Here is a 20163-nt window from a genome sequence, read left to right as displayed (position 1 = left end):
AAGAGGGAGGTCAAAGCGGCGTCCATGTCTCTGTCCACAGAAGCAGGCAGCACAATTTTTTAACCGACACATGTAGCTTACTGCTTCGGCATGCTGGACAATTCACTGGCCGCTAGGGCGCGTTTGGTTGCCTGGCGGAGCGCTCAACCCATATACTCGTACAATCATCCATAGACCTATTATATCTCTATAGTTTAACTCAACTTAATCCACCTCATTAGATATGAACCAAACTCAGTCATGTGGATAATGAAACGGACCCTAAAGGAGTGGTGCAAGTGGCAGCAAGATCACACAATCACAGTGATCAATTTCATTTCTTGAGATACCATATAAGTACTACCTGTGATCTGCCCTGTATCTGCGTGATAATCAGTTTCACTTTCACACACAAATATTGCGAAGTTGAAAAAGGAAAGTAAAAGTTTCTTTATATATAAGTCTGACCAGGGCTTACAAGCAAGTCCTATCCCAGCCATCGGATCCTTAATCCAACGGCCCTCGAGTCGAAAAATATGGACAGATGAATGGGTAGAAAAACAGCTACTCTTACTGAAAGAGTATACCACCGAACCGAGCCGTGCTTATCACATCGATCGAGCTCGAGCGCGGTCCCGATCACGCAACCAAAATTAATCAAGAAATCAACCAACCAAACAAAGATTAAAACCTAGAAACTCCTAAAGCCATCAAAGCCTAGACCGACAAGTCGCCGCCGCCGCGGGTCAGACCACCAGCAGCAGTCGCGCCCGCTTGGCCTCCGGCGGCGCGATCTCGGCCTCCTCCCCCGTTACCACGGCTGCGGTTGCAGCCGCCGGTAGATTCAGGTCAAAGTCCCTCGGCAACTCGGCTGAGCTGGTCTTGTCCTTGACCCCGTCAGCCGCCGCGGCGCCGCCCTCGTAGTGCAGCCGCTTGTGCCCGCCCAGCGCCTGGCCCGACGGGAACGCGCGGAGGCAGAGCGAGCACCGGTGCACCTTCTCTTCCGCGTGTGCGCTGCAGCCGGACGCCTCGTCGCCGCCCGCCGCAGACGCCTGCGGTGGCGGCGGCGGCGGTGGCTTCCGGTGGCTCGTCTTGTGCCCGCCCAGCGCCTGGTAGGACGCGTACACCTTGCCGCACACCGAGCACTCGTACCCGGCCTGGCTCGCCTTCGCCGCCGCCGCCGTGGCCGCGCCCACGCTCCTGGCGACTCCGCTGTCCTCGGCGTCGCCACGGACGCCGCGCGAGAGCATCAAGAGGCAGAGCGCGAGGTACTCCTCCTCGGACTGATCGGCGCCGCCGCCCGCGCTCCCGGGCCGGCGCTTGGACCTGCGCCCCCCGCGCACCCACGAGTCCATCGGCGGTGGGGACGGCGGTGGAACCGGCGGCTTGCTGGACACATCGAGGGCTTCGAGCGCCATGGGAAAGAGATCTCCTGATCGCAGAGTTGACCACAGACCGAGCGAGCGAGAGGTGGACAAGTAGGAGAGTGGTGGGTGTGTGAGCGTGGCGTGATGGAGGCGTGGGCTGAGCGCGGAGAGAGAGAGAGAGCGATATATAGCTGCGGGCGAGGGCTAGGTGGGGGAGGGGGGGGGGGGGGTGAGTGGTGCAGTCGTGTAGGCGGCGCCGCGGCGGGGGCGGTAAGCGGTAAGTGGCGCGGGCGTGGTGTGCGTGCGTGTGGCTTGGTCGTCACGTCACTAGTGACTGGATTCGTGATCGGACGGTTCACGGTGTCGTTGAGTTCTCTGATTCTGCGATATGTGCCGTCGGTTTTGGCTTTGGAGAGGGGTAGGAATCATAGGGTCTTTCGTGTCAGAGTGTGTGTGTATTTTTTCTGGAAGATAAAAAAGAAGCTTTGATTCTGCGATATGCTCGTTCCTGTGGCAGATATGCTTCCATATTTGTGACACGTACGTACTGCTTTCCGGGGAGATACGTGTGTATTTATGAAGGCTATCTTGCCTTGGGGAAAATATATTTATGGATAGATCGATCCTGCCATTTTATCATAACGAAAATAACCTATAAATGGATGAGTATCTATTTCTTTAAGAAAGAGCAAAGTGGATATCTTCTCGAAGATATCTTGGCAATCTCTATTTGAACGCGGTGGCAACCGGCAAGCAAGCGTTCACTCTGGACGTATCGCACTTGTACATGTCTTTTTGATAAGTTTTCAAACATATGTTAATTGCTTTGCCCTCGCAGCAACATATGCATAAAAACGTAAGTGTGAACCTAGCTATCAGTATTTAGTGATAGCGCTAGAGTTATCTCAACCTCTGGAAGGAAAAAAAATGACAAATTAGCTTTAGAGCTGTTAGGATACCTTGTACGAGCTACCAGAATGTTTAAAGAAGAAGGCGATAAGGTGGGAGAGCCCTGGACACATCACTGAGGTTCTCAAAGAGATGTGGCTAGAGCATACAATTAGAACACTCTACATCAAATATAGATAGGATTCTAGGCTTCAGATTATGAGTCCATTATAATAATTCTACCTGCTTCAAGTCCTCTCATCAAATGAATTTTGTTTTTGGTTTTGTTTCTGGTGTTCATGCTTGTCTTTCGGGTTGTGTGCATCTTAGTAGTGCAGAGGTCACGAGTGAACTTTTATACGGTTATATCTTCTTATTATAACGAAAAGAGATAATAAAGTTTCATTTATCGAAAAAAAATCACTGAGGTTGTAGCCTTCTGAGTCCATCCAAACAAACCTATACACGTGTGGGAGTGAACCCCACTCCTGCAAACACTTATGGGTGGATTTTGGAGAGGGCAGGAGAAAAAACATTAACCAACGGATCTGCGTCCGCCACAACAAACATTAACCACCGGTAATTAGCCAGCATTTGTCGTCGTTCAGTGCCTCGCCGGCCGTCGCTGCACTGCACGCACAATCAATAATTCTCGTGCCATCTATGCATGTGTGTGTACGTGTAACTGTGTGCAGTCTCCATGCCTTGTCACGGACCCAAGCAAGATGGCAAGGCTTGGACACCCAGACGGCGAGGCAGGTGGCCGCCACGCGGTGAGCTGGGAGTCTGGGACGGCACGAGCGGCCCGGATAGAACTAGCCGGCCGGTGATCAACCACCCGGACAGCGATAGAAGTCGCAGAAGAATACGCAGTTCGGCACTGCATCTTCGCTGGGGCGCGTACGAGCTGCATGCTGGGTCTGGGAGCCGGGGAGCAGGCGCGTGATTGGACGGAGGCGCTCCAGGTGTGCAGCGGAAGCTAGACACGATCACCTGCCACGAGAGCCTTCGCAGGAGCCGCCGCTGACAGAGCTCCACGTACGTTGGTCACAGGCCGCCATAGGCGGACTTTGCGAGAAAATACTCGACCCTGAGTGGCTGAGTACGCGTTGAGTGCGTCACGGCAATTGTATTTTTTTTTTCAATCACATACATATAAAAAATTGATTCGTGTACTTGATAGTACTGATTCAACTGTGGAGGAGTAGTTAGCTACTAGCTAAGCAGAAAGATAGAAATTCTTTCCGATGTAGTTTCCTAGTCGAGGTACACATGCAACCATACTATGACGTGAATTTTCCCAAAAAAAATACTATGTACTGAAAAATACATGCAAAAAGTAACCAGTACAGCGAAACCATGTTCCAGGACGAGTAATGTTCAGGTAGTGAGATCTCCAGGGGGAACAATTACTGTCCCGCTGGGCTCCGCCACCGACGCCTTGGCGAGGCAATCGGCCGGCTATGCCAAAGGCAGGCCAACACGGCAACACTGCCTTCATCCACCGCTTTGGCGGGATGGAAGGCCGGTGCCACCGCCGGCAACGTCACCGATCAGCCATGGTGGATTAGGGCATCATCGACGACCGGCAGCCACCACCGATCTGCCATGGTAGATCACAGCAGCCACCAGACCATTGCGTCACACTAGACCACCGCGTCACACCACGCCGTCATGCCACCCTTGCACTGCACCTCTGGGCGGGTGGTCAAGCCGGTCGGCATGCCGATGTGCATGTGCCGTCATCGCATTGCTCTCCGCCTTGGCGGAATGACCGATTACAAGCAATGTGCCACCATCACCACCACGCTAGCCCTCGGGTACCATGCCGCTCCGCCGCCACCATGTCCCCGTACCATGCCCTCAGGGGATCCGAATCCATTGACTTCACAGGAGTGAAGTCAGGAGTGCACAATAAATGTAAGGTGTGCTACAACACACTGACATTAAACACGATAACAATGCACTGTATCAATGATACTGTATCGCTAATCTGATCCATCCGTTTCCAATCCGACGGCTCACAACAGAGTCACACCACTATGAAGTCAGGAGGAGGTGGGGTGAGTGGGATCTATGTTTGCATCTATTCAAAATGATGACTATAAATCAATGAAATAAGAAGGAGACTGTCATGGTTGTTGTCTTCAAGGAAAGTACATATCTTATATGGATTCTCATGCATAAGAGTCAAGTCTTAGCACAAGCGACATCTGATAGGTTCAAAACACAATACCCTATAACCCCTATGTTAAGGGGAGCAACAAAATCGCTTAAAACTTTGGCGAAAGTAGGCCACATGATCGCCATGATCTACAGGATTAAGGTAGAAAGATTGTGAAAGTCACAACCAGATATGAAAGGATTAAATATTGCATTTTTTTCCTTGGTTGAGTTTTGTTCTATTGGTTTTTCTCAACGCAGAGGTTTTAATGAGATAACATGTGTAATGGCATGATACGCTAGCTATGCACTCTTTTCTCATCATTGTATTTTTCCACTAGGGTTTCCAAACAAGTTTTTGATGAGGCATAAATATAGTGTTGGTTAAGTGTCCAAGAGAGAGTGTTATAATGCAGACACATCTAATGGGCTACAAGTGGACACTTAAATCTAAACTAGGCCTGCGAGGCATGAGCATGTGTTGATTTTTCGTGTGCTCTTACATTAAATTCTTATTTTGCACAATAATGTAGATATTACAACATTCATAGCAAATGCTAATACTTTCATATGTGTTAGTGATCAAAGTTTTTAAAGTTAACCTCATACATCCCTAAAACTAGGTCTTTACATGAGAACCGAGTACTTTTTAGATGCCACATTCATTAAATATTTATATATAAAAAAGATATACAAGTGGTTTTATAAATGTACGTATTAACGTATGGAAAACCAAAATTCTAAATTCGATTCAGGATCAGCGAGTTTGATAACCTTGCCTAGCATAGGTTAATTTTCCTTGGACAACAGCTGAAAATCCCAAATAATCCGATGTCAGTTCAGTTTAGTCGTTGAAACGAAAAGTCCATTTCATTGGTATTATTTTGAGTTACCTAATAGTTTGTGCATCTACCCATATTGTAACGGCCGTGTCACACGGTATCAGCCGGATCTAATGCAATAATTATCAAGGACTAGCTAAAGTGTACGCCACAACCCATCAACAGGTTGAATTAGATCAGATTGTGATACCCGGATCCAATTGTTTAGCGCTGTGTTGCCCATGTACACCGACACACATCGCCTCAATCACTCGACGATCACATCGCCGAGTCGTACGTACATACCACTTAATCATTTTGCCCTCAGGCCGGATCGATCATCCCAGAGAAACTAACTTGATTTCCATCGGCCTCAGAGAAGATCCAAACGTGAAGCAACGTATGAACAACGGGCGGTTGGTACAGGCGGACAGCGTGGCCGTGCAGTGGCGTGCTCGTTTACAGAACGCGGCAACGGTGACGAGCGGCATGTATGACGAGCGAACCCAATCATTAGCTCACTTAGTTGCGCTCCAGTTCTGCTGGTCACTTGCACCTCAACACAGCATGCAATTATGCAAGTGCCTGTGTACTCCGACTCTCCGAGTCTCCTACCACACAAGCAGATCGGCGCAGGCATATACTATACTGCCGTCGCTAGTTGCAGGCCTGCAGGCTGCAGCTAGCTGTACTGTGCCACTCACTCTCGACGTGGGGAAGTGGAATTGGCACAGGATCATGCACTGGCATTTTTAAGGGGGAGCACCATTAGCTGGTGCCCTGGTTCCCACATGTGATCAACTAGATACGCACAAGTGCGTTTGGTTAGGGAGCAGATCCACGCTCGGCTTCCCTAATCGTTCGTCTCCCCGGAGAATAATCCCCACGAGTCGCTCTCTACTTATGTTGGTGGAATAAGGATGGAATGCCAGCAATAAGCGATAGGCGCATTGCTCGATAGATCCAATGGATCTGCAACTGATGTAGAGCTGATTTACTTCTTATCGTGTTTGTTAAAGAGGAAGGACGAAATAATCAGAGTCAACATGAAAGGGTGAACTCTGTTATTCTCCTTGAGGAACTTCCAAATTTGTAATGTGCCTTTGGGGATTGCAGTGATTTAACCCCAGAATAACCGTGTGTAGTGTTGTTTGGAATGTGCTTATGTGCACCGACTGTACAATTAGACTGCTAATGTGTCTTAGCTCGTGAGCATCCCAAGAGTTACTGTAATACACTATCACATAAACCCCAATTAGCAATCGCCTATTAGTGCCTGTCTTGCTAAGTACCGATAGTGATAAAATATCACTATCGGTTCGTAACCACCAACGGTGAAAAAATTGATGATTCCGTTGGAACTGACAGTGATACCACTACACCAAAACATACCATCAGTGTCAGTTCAAAATCATCATCAGTGACGGGTTTTGAACCGACACTGATTACTCGGCACTGATAGTCTATCAGTGCCGAGTATGGAACCGACACTGAAAATCACTATCAGTGCTAATTGGTGGCTCTAACCGACACTGATAGTGGACTATTAGTGCCGGTTGGAGCCACCAACCGGCACTGATAGTCGGTCTCGATTCAACGTTTTTGGGCCGAAAAAAGTTTGAAGACCTCACAGCCTGTGCATACGCATGACCCCTATAACCATCTCGACTATCGTCTGTTCGTGAGTATAGAAGCAAAATAAATCTTGTTGACATCTTCTGACCCGAACATTTGAATAGCTATTTGGATATCTAAATGATCTCAAATAAAGAAGTGATCGACTACAAAGTTGTAGATCTCGTCGAGAGCTACAATTTTCATATAAATTTTTTCCCCATTCGACTTCGTGTGAAAAAGTTATGAATTTTTTTAATGTGAGCTTTCATCGACAACTGCTGCAACTTTATTATAATTATTTGGGCATTATGACCTAAAATTAAAAAAAAATTAATTAAAAAGTTGTAGATATCATCGAGAGATATAATTTTCATATAAAATTTTTCCCCATCTGACGTTGTGTGAAAAAGTTATGAATTTTTTAAGATGAGCTATGACAGAAAAATTATCAGTGCCGGTTCGTGGCTAGAACCGGCACTGATACTAATTATAAGTGCCAGTTTGTGACTAGAATCGGCACTAATACTGATTATCAGTATCGGTTCATGGCTAGAACCGACACTGATAGGTTCTTGGCTAGAACCGGCACTGATACATCAATGCTAAGAACCGATACTGACAGTGACTATCAGTGCCAGTTCTTATCTCCTCAGCTGTTTTTCGCGTGCGGGAGTTTAAGAACCGGCACTGATACGTCTTCAGTGCCGATTACTGTTGAACCGATACTGATAGGATGTTACATATGTGGTGTTTTGTAGTAGTATACATCACTGTCGACTCATGGATAAAATTGAATATACACTTTATCATTGCCAGTGGATGCCATGAGCCGGCAGTGAGCCATCGGTGCAAAATAATTAAGACACTAAGTTTGAAAGTTGCAAAATTTAGACGAAGAAGGTAATTACAAAATAAGTTCCAAATTACACTAAGAAATATATGATTACACTAAGAAATAAGGTCCTACCCAAATACAAAATATATAAGTTCTTGATTATAAAAGAAGTCTGGATTATACAAAAACTAACATCTAGGTTGCAAAAGATCACTAAGTCTATGCTATAGCTAGCCTACTCCAATGCTAGCTTATGCTTCTTCACCGGTAGGCCATCATTGTCGTTTGACGATGACGACTGTGGCTCCTCTTCCACCTCCTCCTCCTCCACGCCAGCCTTGTCATCCTTTGTGGCAGCCTTGTCCTCCTCCAAGCTCGCCATTGGGCGACGTGAGGGCGGAGTGCCCTCCATGAAGTACCTCCAGTCCTCATCGTACGAGGAGTAGTACTTGTCATCGGAGGAGGCCACCATAGCCATTTGCAGGAGATGAAGTGGGGCACATAGTTTTAATAATGGTGCGAAAGATAAATGGATGTGCAAAGGTACGAAGAGGGCACGCGAATTGATGCATCGGTCTATTAATGCTAGTTGTTAACTCCAACCGATAGTAATATCATTGCGCAAATCGAGATGTTAGTTTATCGCTGCTGGTTGGTAACTTCAACCGACACAACTACGGCATCTATTTAATCCTCATGCCGTTGTTTCTATACCACAAGTGAAAATTCACTCATACACTAGTGAGCGCAGATTTCTTTGTTCTTCCTTACTTTATTTAGAGAGGTATGTGAAGAAACATTGTTTTCTTTTCATCATCTATGCTTCATTCTTTCTTACTTAGATCTTTGTTCTTCTTGTCTTAAGTTATAGTTCTTTGTTTTATGTTTGTATTATTTTCTGTAGAGTTACTGTTCTAGGTCATTTCAATGGTCGTCCCGCCTAGAAGGAGGGTTAGGGTTAGCCAGTTGGTGGCTTGTAACCTAGATCTTGTTGTAGGCCCTCAAGAACAATTGCTAGTTGTTTCCGAACATCAGGTTCATTCAACTCGAAGCTGGTGGGTGACCGTACCTGCTGCTCTCCGTTACAGCCTGGGACACAACAACACCTTCTGAATTGCCTTTGGTCCTTGCAACAACAATTGCTGCATTCTCTATCCTAAACGCCGAGATGCAGAGTATATGTATCGTCATTTGTACACTGTTAATGAAGATAATGTGTACTTTAATATTTTCAGTTGCATCAACATGTATGATGAGGCAGAGGATGCTGAGCGTAGTTTAATCATTAGGAGGGTTGCTTAAATTGTTGTAATGTACATTTATATATGTATTAGTATATAACTTTTGTGTAATGAACCTTTTATGTATTATGTTAATATATATTAGTATATTAAGTCTGACTACTAGTTATTCACAATTTTTAGCTGTTTTTATGTTTATAGTATAATTGTTCATTATGGTTACCAACCGGTCATGATAGATTATCATTGACACATTGGTTCCTGCATCACGTGCTTTCAGACTATCACTACTAGTTAGTTAGTTGATCCGACAGTGCTAGTTTCACTGACCCATATAACTATCATTCTCCACACTTCTTCAGCACACTTAACTCTCCCTGGACTCCTCCATCCCAAAGCCCCACGTTGACATGGGCCTCCCTTGCGTCCTCCACCTCGACCCTTGACCCCCATCCGCCGTCCCCAACCTCCACCACCACGAGCCGCCGCGGCCTCATCCACTCCAACGTCGGTGTCCTCCTCTACAATGAGGTAATTTTAGTTGAATTTTAGAGGATTTAGATGTATAGTAAATGATTTTGATCAATTATAGATTAATTTATAGAAATTTAGTTGAATGTTTAGCTATGTTTATCCTCTTGATAATGAAATAGGCTAATGATTTGATGCCACATATTGCTAATGATGATACCATGTCGAATTAAGTTTGAATAAGCTGTTATATGGTATCAGGGTTTAGGTCATGAAAATTATCTAAACCCTACTACTCATAACATCACATTCAAATTTTGAGATACACAAATAAGGCACAAATGAATATTTTTTGTTGTCATTCCTTGATGCAATAGCTTGCTCTCATTTTCCTTGGTGCAATAAAGGGTGATTATGTTGTTGGCCCATAATGATGAGGTAAAGGGTGGGCTAGGATGAAGTGGCTATTCTTGCACCAATATGATTGCTGTGAATATTCTTTCTATAATCATCAGATGTAAATTTAATGAGATAACAAAAAAGAATGTGTAGAGTGATGATAGGGATGTTATTTTGCTTGTGCCACTTATGTCTCCACATATACATAATAGTTATGATATTTTGTGCTCTAATCTAATGCCCTAGGAGAATTTAAGCTGAATTTACAATCCAAAGTGATAGATGATTGTCTCTTTTTGGGAATATAAGTTGAATTTATAGTTTTGAGATTTGTCTCGATACTATACTTCTCACCATGGCTTTTCAGTTGTAGTACATTTGTCGATGATAGGAGGCCACATATTGGCAAATTAATTGTTTTGCTACTTTGTTGCTTTTGTCCATTTTTAGTAATAGATGATGATTACGTTGTTGGTCCATGATGATGAGTTAAAAGGTGGGCTAGGATGATAGGGCTATTCTTGCACCAATATCATCACCGTGAATCTTCTTTTTTAATAATTATATGTAAAATTATTGAGATAACAAAAAGAACATGCAGAGTGACGATAGGGATGTTATTTTGTTCGTGCCACTTATAAGTCCACATATGCATGATAGTTATAATGTTTCGTGCCCTAATATAAGGCCCTAGGGGAATTTAAGTTGAATTTACAATTCAAAGTGACAATTAGTTGTCTCTTTTCGAGAATTTAAGTTGCATGTCAACTATATGTGATAATGGATGATTACCTATATTTTCACCATTTGCGATATGTGATGATGAACTATATGTGGACCATATGTGAACCGTATGTGCCTTTTTTGGGGTGTGGAATTACTACTGCCGGCTCGAGCCAAGAAACGACGGTGATATCATCACTTCCATTGCTGGTATGAGCCATGATCAAGCAATGATAGTGGATACATCGATGTCGGTTCATGACTCAAAGCGGCAATGATAGTGGCTATATCATTGCCGGTTCTTAGCTCGAACCGACAATGATAGTGGAGACATCATTGTCGGTTCATATCTTAAACTGGTAGTTATATTAGGTTATGACTATTGGTTCATAGTTCAAACCAGCAGTGATAGTCTATTTTCACTGTCGGTTCAACAGTAATAATCACATGCTATCACTACCGATTGTGCAGTGTTGGTTCAAAAACCGGTACTAATGGTGATTTTGAACCGACACTGAAGGCGATTTTTGTAGTAATGATATCAACTATCAAGTAATATGTCGACGATCGTCCTCAACTGTATGTATTAAAGAAGGAAACATGAGTTTTTATATAGGTCCATGCGTTTCTTAGGATAATAACCCTGCATCCTCTTTCGTCTTGATTAATCTCAAGAAAAGATAATTATAATGGAGATATGTCAAGATATAATCCTAAGGATCTCGATGAGTTCTCTTGTGTTCTAAATCATTAAGCCCTTGATGGATAAATCTCATTGTGGCATGACTGATCTCAATGAGTTTTCTCTTCTCCTATTCGACTAGGCTTACTCTGTATTGCTTGTCTGGCTCCTCATGGGAATTCGATTACTTTGCATGGGCTTCGATCAAGCTCGAGATGCCCCATGGACGTACCCCTCCCCCTCCTTATATAATTGGGCCATAGGAATTGTACCACACTCGAATAGTCCGAGTGGAACCTTCGCGGAATTTATTACTTCCAAATATCTGAAAGACTCATTTCTAATCTGGGGATGGTTTCTTTGTAGAATACGATGAACTGACTAGGATATCGTCACATGTCTTATTCACCACATGGTACTTTTAAAATTGATCATATTGGGTTAAAATACAAATACGATAGATACCCATTTTAGGATGTACCGTGTTTCTATTAAATATATATAATTATTAATTATTTATTTCTTGTCATAATAGAATCAACAATTTGATCAAGCTAAAACTAGGTATTAGGGTTCATACCATCCCACGCTTAAGTGAGTGGGAGAACGAATAAAGGGGGAGCGAGCAACCTAGTGAAGATGACACACCTCACACTGTTTCATGTCGAACTCAAATGAGTGAGACATATGAGTGCAAATTTACTATAGATGAACCTTTATTGCATTAACTAGACATACAAGGTCCACTCCATTCCAAAACAACACTCGAGAATGCCCGACTACACCATTTTCCGAACAGGCACTGCTAGTGCCTGAACGCGCTATTTCCGTCCGATTAGAAAATCCTTACATCCAGGTAAAGAAATGATTGATGTGCATGTGACTTTTCAAAGAGCTAATGTCATACATAACACAAGACTATAGTCGAATTCCTATGTATCAATAACTCATGTAAAATAAGGTTTATCCATCATCTTTAGGGGTTACAGGGCTATACTCCTTCCAAGAGGGAAAGTGGGGCATGCCTATTTTTAATAGCTTACCTGTTTATACCTAGCACATGTACTATTTGAGCCTTTTTTTTCATACTTTTTTAGGAGAAACATTGTCGCCGTTCGATTGACACAGAAAAATCCACAGCAACATGGCTCTCTTGTCCCTTGCAAACATCCCTGCATCCTCGTCAAGGAGCACTCGTCCACGAGCTCACACAGGGGATCGACACGAGTTCAACCCCGAAGCATTCTCAAAACCCGAAATATTCTTAACAAAATAATTAGAGATTGAAGGCATCTCAACAGAAGAAACATAGATAAAATGTTGTATATAGTCTAAAATCAAGTTCCAACTTCTAAATCGTTTGTGAGAGTGCAACAAATGAAACTCTTGCAACAAAAAATATATACTTGTGCAACAAATCAGAAGAAAAGTTGCAACAATAGAAATTATTGCAACCTTTGAAGACCGTATGCTCTTGCAACAACTAAAAAGCACAATTGCAACAATGAATAGATTGTGCAGCATTTGAGGAACCGATTTGCAACAAATAATTAGCCATCTGCAACAAATCCTTTTGCAACAACATTCAAGAAAACACATTGCAACCAAAAAAAAACTGCTCTCGCGTAACAAACAAAAGATGGAATCGCAACACATCTGCATCACCGGCTTATTGGTCCTCTTCCTCTCTAGATCGAGTGAGTTCATCTTCAGATCCGGTGAGGTTCAACCACAAGGAAAATAGCACGCGCTCACCAAAGTGCAGAAAACAACGTCGTCTTGGATAGAAGATGCAATATTTCAAAATCCTCATGCAACATTACAAATACATACCTGCAACGTTCTGTCACACCCACCTATTGCAACATCCAAAACAGGGGGAAACAAAGAAGAACAGGAATAGAGATGCACAAAGGTGAAACCATGACTACATGCAATCCATGAGGAGGGGATGTGTTTGATCAGTCCCTTGTCACCGTGAAGGACAGATTTGATTCACTTCCTGCTTGCTCCCCCAGGCTCAGCCCCTCCAATTTTTGCCCCATGGATGGCAAAGATGGGGAATTCCAGAGGTAGAAGAAGCAGTTCCTGCAAACCTGGGCTAGTTGGGCTGAAAGCAGAACCTGTAAAGAGAGCTATTGTCTTTTTTTTTGAATTTTTTTTATAGAGCTAGATGATAGTATTCTCTATATCACATATTTTTTTAAAGATTTTTTATTACTATTTTGATAGTGTTTTGAATTTTAAGAGGATTGAAACGCAATTTATTTTAAACCTGTCGTCGCTTGGAAGGCCTGCAATTTTTCAACGGGTGACATTAGTGTATATCTACATTTTTTTAAATAGACACATATATTTACAATTTTTTATTAAAAATATAAAATAAAATAATCGGCGCTGCTTTTTGTGTTGGAAGCGATGAGATAGGCAGATGGTGAGGTAGAGCAACAGAAATCATATGAGTGAGACTGCACATCAGCGTCCGATTTATTGACTGCCTGAGCCCGACGATTCCGGTCAAGTTCATCGGTTTCGCGTCCGGTGGTTTGGGCCTGGTCTTTGCCGTCGTTTGGTCCTGTGCTAGAGTGAGTGCTCACGGCCCAATTTGGCCCGTTTAGGATGTGTAAGCCTGAAAGATTTACGGGCCGCGTTCTCTCAGGAATCAGACTCACAAATGTAAGCAAACTGCAGTTGCGTTACTGATGTAGAACTGTAGATCCTGTCATCCTTAATTCCTGATCGCCCTCTGTGTTTGCAGAAAAATAGTTCATTTCTCTCCGAAGTGCAAACTGCAAATATTGCAGCATGTCACTCTTCGATGACCATATTCCTAGTCTGAATTTTTTCTCTGTCCAATCACCATAGTTCGATTCCTATTATCTGTCTGAATTTTATTTTCTCTTTTAAATGACCACGGTTCGATTGCTTGCCTTATCATTACTGGCCTAGCCACTTGTCTCCAACCTCTATGCAAGGAAAGAGAGGCGTAGTACAATGCATTGCTATCATGGACAAACTAAATTTACCCACTTCTTATCAACTGTCTCGCGTGGAGACGAGAGCGATTTCAAATGATTTATAAATTGTTTTTGACAAAGATCATGTGAAATTATTAGCATCATAAGAATTCCCTTTGCTCTATACATGCCAAAAGCCAAGTCAAGTTGAAGCGACCGGTAATCCATGAATCCTGGAGTGTCACCTCATGAAAAAAATATATAATTCAGAGGCATATAATGTTGCGGTAGGAATTCAGATCTTTCATGTGCAGGAGCTAGCACATTACTCGAATATTTTTTCCGTGATTTGTCCCACGTAGATACACTACCACACAAATAATTCTAGTGGTAACATCTAACACCTCATTGAGATCAAGGATATCATCTCGTAGGCAACATCAAGTTGCACAGCTAAAAGACAGACAGTAGTGGCAACCGGCACTTGAAAGCACTTCTCCATGAGATGTTGTCGAGCCATTTACTAATGATTTAAAAAAAAATATCTTTAGCATTCTCGTGGTGTTAACAGTGGCCAGCATTGGTGCTTTCACTTCTTTAGAGGAGAAATTCATTCTGTTCGCGAACATAAAAATATTTTAATATCCTTTGCCAGTTGGAGTGTTTGTTCCTGATGAAAGCGAAATCTTGTTAGGTGGAAGCATCGATCTGTCCCCTTTCAATTCAACGTGTGCCTGTCTGAAACTGAATTTTAAATTTTAGCAATTTGTTTATTTTAAAAAGTTCATACCATTATTGTGTATTATAACATGGAGTACACTTTTCCTTTTGGTCCTGCAGTTTTTCCGCATGTAAATGATTTTTTTGTTAGTACATATGAAATACAATAGAAATGGAGAGAATACCAATCATCATTACACGTGTACATCTAATTATAAACGTGAATGATTATGTTGGAGATTAGTTACACAAAAACATGATATGTAATAAAAACATTTGTCTTCCACGTTGTTGCAACTATAACAACGTACCACTGAACTAACATGATAATTTTAATTATATGCAGCTCTGAATATATAAAAGCTTTTTTTGGTTTGACGAATCATCTCGAAGATACTAAAAGTTAGTATCCGTTCTGTTCTTATATTTAATCAAGATCAGTTGGTGAAGTTTAGCGGGCTAACAGCCCAATTAATAAGGTATTTAACACATTTCCCCATTCCTTAATACATTATAATCACGGCAAGGATTAGCCTAAATCTGAAACTTCGTCAAGGTCTGCTCTACTTAAGGATCTATTAGGTTTAACTGTAAATCAGGATTTCATGTTTGATTAATTTTTTAAGTTTATACATGTTTTTCGTACCTTTTTGAGTTTACACTGGTTTATTGTTGAATTTATATATATATATATACACATACATATATTCTTTAATACACTGATAAGTAGACAGTTATGGCCGAAGCAGACCAAGCGTTTGTTGAGTATCCTATATGCTAATTAGAGGATTAGGCAATAAACATGAGATAATTGTTAAATCTTTTGTTTAGAGTGGATAACGATAGACTGCAATGCAGCAAAAGACTTGATTGTGGGCACATGTAGTCAACGGTACGATGCCTTTTTGCCAGGAACAATATGCAGTGATTTTAAAATATAGTCGTATTCACTATATTAGTTAACTCTAATCCACATGTTTGCAAACACAATTGTATTTGGTAATGATTCTACTGTACGTGATTAAAAGATAGTTGCAATCTCTATTTTTTGCAAGAAATTCTCTAATTAATTTACACCATTATAATTTGGTCCCACCAAAGAAATGATGTAGATTTTTAAGGTAAGGTCTACTTTCTTACTTAAGAATATTGCACACATCGCATCGCTCCAAGAACCCCAACATGAGGATCGCCTAATATATGAGAGGTGAGAGTACATACACCCAGGAGTACATACTAGTTTTCCTATATATATATATATATATAAAAGTGTCAATCTATGATTTCCAAACCGTGTTGATGTTTAATAATAAACTCAATAGTTAAGTGAAGTTTCTGTTTTGATCCATGGAGTTCTACACTTGTACTTGAGTGCTTAGTTTATCTCATCCAGTTAGTTACTAGTAAACCAGACAATGAGTTAATTGGATGCTAGGTGGTTAGGGATAGGTGGTTGTAGTTTAATCTTGTCAAACATGAGAAGAATCGAATAGTCATTAAAGAAATTGCCCCAGTTTTGATAATCGTCCTCTTATGGGTAGTACGTGCATCTTCCTAATATGTTAATATAATGTTGTGTCATTAAAACTCTTAAGCAGCTGTAGCACAAGTCTACAACAGTACATCATAGTGAGACAACAACTGATCAAGCCTATCCTTTTAATAGTTCTTGTGGAGCAGAGACGCGTTTGATTGGAATCAGAAAAAAAAAAATGCTGTATAATTTTAGTGAAATACTAGGTGTAATTCTTGTCTAATACAGTGAACCTAGAGTGCTGGCAAATCCGGATGGATTCCAAATGTGTGGTGTTATTCCAACACAAGATTTGCTGCCTGGATTGGTGACAACAGTGACAGCCAAGATCAAACATTTTTAGTTCTTGCATTAACCCCAACTATATATCATTAATCCTCCTGTGTAAGAACTGTTTTAAAAATAGTATCCAATGTATCGGAACATAGTTGTTCTAAGTAAACTTCACTAATTCTTTGCATTGAACTGGCAAAATGCGTATAATTGAAGCAGGTTCCATGCATGAGAAAAGCCAGGAGAAACACACGAGGAAGGGCAATCTAATTAAATTTGAATCATCTTAATAAATCAGAGAGATCCATTACCCTGGTTTAGTGACATCTAGGAAACTTCCTTCTCTTTTTATTAACTAAGAGTCAACCTCAGCCAATATTAGCGAAAATTCAATGATTCATCAAATGATTCACTGTTAATTATATATACCACCTCAACAAATGGCAACAATATTAGCTGACATTGAGTTAGCTGCAACTTATCTTTCTGGAGGACAAAAGGAGGTCAAAAGGTCTTATGCATTTTACTATATTTTTTCCTTGCCTTCTCAGTTTTCCTGGTTAGTGTTAACATCAAATATTTGAGGCACACTAATAATTTTTATCCTTGACTTCTAGCCGACAGAATTCATCATGGAATTTCTCTATATTCTCTTTATTTTTTTGGCTACTAAATATCTTAAAGAAGTCTTGACTACTAAGGAAAATGAATTACAGTTTTTCCAGTTAAGATTATACACAAATAAATTTCAACTGAACAAAGTTTGAAAAAAAATTGTTATGGCCCCTATTGATCCAACAATGGCCGAAATGCATAGAGTAGAATAGAAACAGATGATACAAAGTACAGACGATCTGTCCATTGACTTCCTGGAGCTAACATGATTTTTAAATAGTACCAATGCAGTTCAAACAGATCCAAGTAGTACAAGCAGCATATGTTAAAAAAAACTTAATAGTCCCTAAAATCATGATAAATAAAAAAGTATGACAACTGTCGATAATAATAATATAGCGCAAATCAGATCGGTGAACTTCTTGTTTAAGATTATTTCCAAAGTAGAGAGTACTAAACAAGTATTATGATTAAATCTAATTTTGAGCACGATAAATTTCATTAATAAAGTATGATGCCAACCAGATAAGTGGACATTTCAAGTTGATTGCTGCAAACTTTGGCAAAAGCAGAATACTTGAAGCACAGTATATGGTATAATCTTGTGGGTTTAAGATTCCCAAGTACACATGATCAAACAGTACTTATTGACTTCTTGGATCTACCGTTAATTTTTTTTAAAGAACCTATGTGCTGTAGGCAATTCCAGAAGTACAAATGCTAGTCTCTCGTGATATGATATGCAATATTAAGTAGTACAGTTGAATTGAAATGTAAGTAAAAGAAAGTACGACAAGTTGAATTGCTAAAATATGCGCCAATCAGGTAATTGGCGGTTAGGAATTTAATTGATAGTGTGGACGTATGTGTATGTATAGACTATTATAGACCAGTCGGGTCGGCCGGCACAGGCCTAGCTAAGTACAACCTAGTTATGGCACGATTTGACAGGTCCGCTTAGTTAAATAGATCGTGCTTTGTCAGCCTGTGTGCCATGCTCTCGGTCCACAGCACGACCCGTCAGTCACCATGCTGTGTTGGACTGGTCCGGGTAAGGTTATGGCCCGGCGGCACGACAGAGGCACGATCGTCCCGACAGCACTATGAAGATAAAAAAATAAAAAAATAGTTAAAAATTTCCAAAAATTATAAAAAATGGATAAAAATGATTGGTTGGCTCGTAAAAAATCTTTCTACTAGAAGGAAAAAAATGTATAATATTTGCTCCGAAAATTACATGGTTTCTTTAGAAATCCCATAATTTTGCTTGCAATATTTAATATGCTTCCTCAAGTGTCCCGTTTTATTTGTAGATCTGGCACCTACTTCATGGCTTCATATATTATACTTAGCAAATCTTATATGTTCCCCATTAATTTTTCTAAAGACCTTTCCAAAATGTCGCTACATCCAGAACTATACATGCGAATTCTCGACGTCTTGATCCATGAATGAAAGTATGAAATTATTTTGTTGAAGTGAGCAAGTGACTTTGTTGTTCACTGGGAGAGAGTTTGGGATGGTGGCTCTGTGCGTGGCTTGTGGCTATTTATAGGCCAAGACGAGAGATTGAGAGGTGGGTGGAGGGTCCTAGTCGTTTTTGAAAAAATAAAAATCATAAAAGTAATAAAAAAAATTAGAAATAATAGGAACACATAATTAATTCTAAAAATAAGCTTTTATTGATAGGTTGCCTCATTAAAAATCTTTTCAGCAAAGGAAAAAATAGTACAATCTAGCTCGGAAAATTAAAAATTACACATTCTCATCAACATCTAGATTCAAATTTTTTAATGAAGCTTCAAACTCAGTATTTTCTACAGTGTGTTGCATTTGTGCTTCAGTTTGTTTCTAGTCTTTTACTATGGTGAGCATTTTCACCATCTCATTTGACAGACTTGTTCTTCTCTCTTCGATTATCCTTCCAGTAAGACTAAAGACAGTCTCAGAAGAAACTGTATATATGGGAACCATTTATAAATCTCGTGGTAACAGTGAAAGCACTGGATAATTCATCTTGTGCTCATGCCACCATTGCAATATGTTGAAGTTTTCTTGTTAATGGTTGATAATATCGCTATCAATGAACGTAGTTAGCTCCCATCCGAATGTTGGAATTCTAGCACTTGTAGACAATCATTACAACGAGTCTGAACTTCTTGATGAAGAACCTGCACCAAATTGTCCCTACGTTGTCATCTTCTTACTTGTTGTGGGTGCTAGTGGAGGTCGTTGCAGGTGAACTCCATCATACTTTGTTTCATATTTACTATAAACTTCGAATAACTTAGAACGAGCATTAGTATAATAACTAAAATAATCGTGGCCAAGAGCATCACCCAGAATTGAGATAACTCTACAGAAAACTGCAATTTTAGCTCTAGGGTCTAAAATAAAGGCAAAGACGTACACCAAAGGAATTTCTTTCTAATACTACAAGAATTTAGATTTCATAGGAACTACACAATCTTTTAGAAGATTGTCATTTTCATAGCTATTTAAATGAGTAGCAATTTTAACAATATTATGCACTACTAAACAAGATGTTGGATAATAAACTTCTGATAAACTCATAGTTGAATCATAAAAAAAAAATCAAGATACTCTAGTATCCTTTCGGCAACATACCAATGTGCTTATGTGAGTAAAGTGTGACCCCCATACTGATGATAGTGTGTATGAATAAATACACCAAATATGCTCTTATATGGTGCAATATTTTTTACATCAAGAAAGTAGAGTTTCATCTTACCGGTATGTCCATAGCAAATTTATGTGCACACACACATATCGCAACACAATATTGCTTATATGCTGCAATTCGTTGGTTAGAGGAGTTCACAAAAGATATTGCAGTACAAAAATCATCTAGGTATTG

At 40.9% G+C, this 20163-nt stretch overlaps 1 protein-coding gene across 1 annotated transcript; it reads right to left on the bottom strand.

Annotated features, from left to right (window-relative positions):
- Positions 1-413: 413 nt before the first annotated feature.
- Positions 414-1499, bottom strand: LOC133891048 (zinc finger protein AZF3-like). Its single transcript, XM_062331740.1, has one exon. The coding sequence runs from the start codon at positions 1395-1397 to the stop codon at positions 726-728; it is 672 nt and encodes a 223-aa protein (XP_062187724.1). The 5' UTR covers positions 1398-1499; the 3' UTR covers positions 414-725.
- Between the last annotated feature and the right edge of the window lie 18664 nt (positions 1500-20163).

Source organism: Phragmites australis, chromosome 14, assembly GCF_958298935.1.
Source record: "Phragmites australis chromosome 14, lpPhrAust1.1, whole genome shotgun sequence".
Classification (NCBI taxonomy): Eukaryota; Viridiplantae; Streptophyta; class Magnoliopsida; order Poales; family Poaceae; genus Phragmites; species Phragmites australis.
The sequence above is the reverse complement of the archived record's forward strand: the minus strand, read 5'-3'. Positions and strand labels throughout refer to the sequence as shown.

Excerpts from the sequence above, each read along its gene's own strand:
- LOC133891048 (XM_062331740.1), bottom strand. The coding sequence starts at position 1,397 with ATGGCGCTCGAAGCCCTCGATGTGTCCAGCAAGCCGCCGGTTCCACCG.